The sequence below is a fragment of the Elephantulus edwardii genome, unplaced genomic scaffold (genome assembly GCF_000299155.1).
Source record: "Elephantulus edwardii isolate Elephantulus edwardi_28Jun2011 unplaced genomic scaffold, EleEdw1.0 scaffold00030, whole genome shotgun sequence".
In the NCBI taxonomy this organism is placed as follows: Eukaryota; Metazoa; Chordata; class Mammalia; order Macroscelidea; family Macroscelididae; genus Elephantulus; species Elephantulus edwardii.
The window spans coordinates 21,214,950-21,216,331 of NW_006399780.1; the positions used below are offsets into that span (position 1 = coordinate 21,214,950).

Here is a 1,382-nt window from a genome sequence, read left to right on the forward strand (position 1 = left end):
TTTAGATAATTTTTTTTAAAGAGTATTTCTTTGTGTTAACCTGTGGAAGGCTTCTTTCACTTCCTTATTCCTCAAGGTATATATGACAGGATTCAGGGCTGGAGTGACCACTGTGTACATAAGGGCAGTTGCTTTGTCTGTTTCTGGAGTGTGAGAAGTCTTGGGCTGGAGATAAGTGAATAAGGCAGTTCCATAGAACAGAGAAACAACCAGAATATGAGAAGAACAAGTGGAGAATGCTTTGCATCTGCCCGTTGCTGAGGGGATCCTCAAGATGGCCACAAGAATTCGCACATACGAGCACAGAATGAGAAGACAGGGACTCATGATGAAAAGCACAGAGACAGCAAACAATACAATCTCATTCTGACTAGTGTCAACACAAGCCAGTTTCACTACAGGCATGATATCACAAAAAAAGTGCTGAATCTCTCCTGCTCCACAGAAAGGGAGAGTGAAAATCCAAGTAGTCTGGACAGACTCTACCACCATTCCAGTAGTCCAAGATGCTGCAGCCAATTTTAAACACACACCAGGGCCCATCATGAGTGTATAATGTAGTGGGTAACAAATGGCTACAAAGCGGTCATAAGCCATGGCTGCTAGCAGACAACATTCTGTCAGTCCTAGAATGGTGAATATGTACATTTGAGCTGCACAGCCTGCTAAGCTAATGGTCTTGGTCTCCACCAGCAAGTGCACTAGCATCTGAGGCACCACACTACTGATATAACACATTTCCAGAAAGGAGAGATTCACCAGGAAGAAATACATGGGAGTGTGCAGGGAAGGAGTGACCCAGATCAGGCAAATGATGATGAAATTTCCTCCCACTGTAAACAAGTAGATAAGTAAAAACAAAACAAAGAGTAATGGTTGTAATTCTGCTAAAGAGGAAAAAGCCACAAATGTGAATTTAGTGCACAGGGATTGATTTTCACCCATCCTGGGCTCAGATACAGACATCTGTGGAGATGAGAAAGAGATTAAAATATATTCACTGGAATCCTGTCAGCTAACATAAGTCTCCTTCAAACTTCAATGTACCATTTCTAGGATCAATGGTCTGATAATGAAAACTAATATTTATGTATTCCTACTGCTAAACCATTTAAAATGACTTTCAGTTACATGGGTACACTATTTCTTATTTATTTTGATTTGTTTATTTTATGCTTTCAAAAAGTATTTGGAGAAAAAAAATCTGCTTTAGGTGTAAATTCTGATCTTGTTTATATCTTTTCAGTGTTCTCCTTGTTGTTAAGTGCTGTCGAGTCGTGCTCTAATTAGATGCACATATTATATAAGAAATATATTATAATTGTGGAGAATCAATATGCTACTTAAGTATAAAGAATAAAGCGTATGATTTACTATCTTGA

At 38.7% G+C, this 1,382-nt stretch overlaps 1 protein-coding gene across 1 annotated transcript; it reads right to left on the bottom strand.

Moving 5' to 3' along the window:
* Nucleotides 1-15: 15 nt before the first annotated feature.
* On the bottom strand, nucleotides 16-945 carry LOC102857495 (olfactory receptor 10A4-like). The gene has a single exon (XM_006883993.1). It carries the CDS (start codon nucleotides 943-945, stop codon nucleotides 16-18), a length of 930 nt encoding a protein of 309 aa, XP_006884055.1.
* Between the last annotated feature and the right edge of the window lie 437 nt (nucleotides 946-1,382).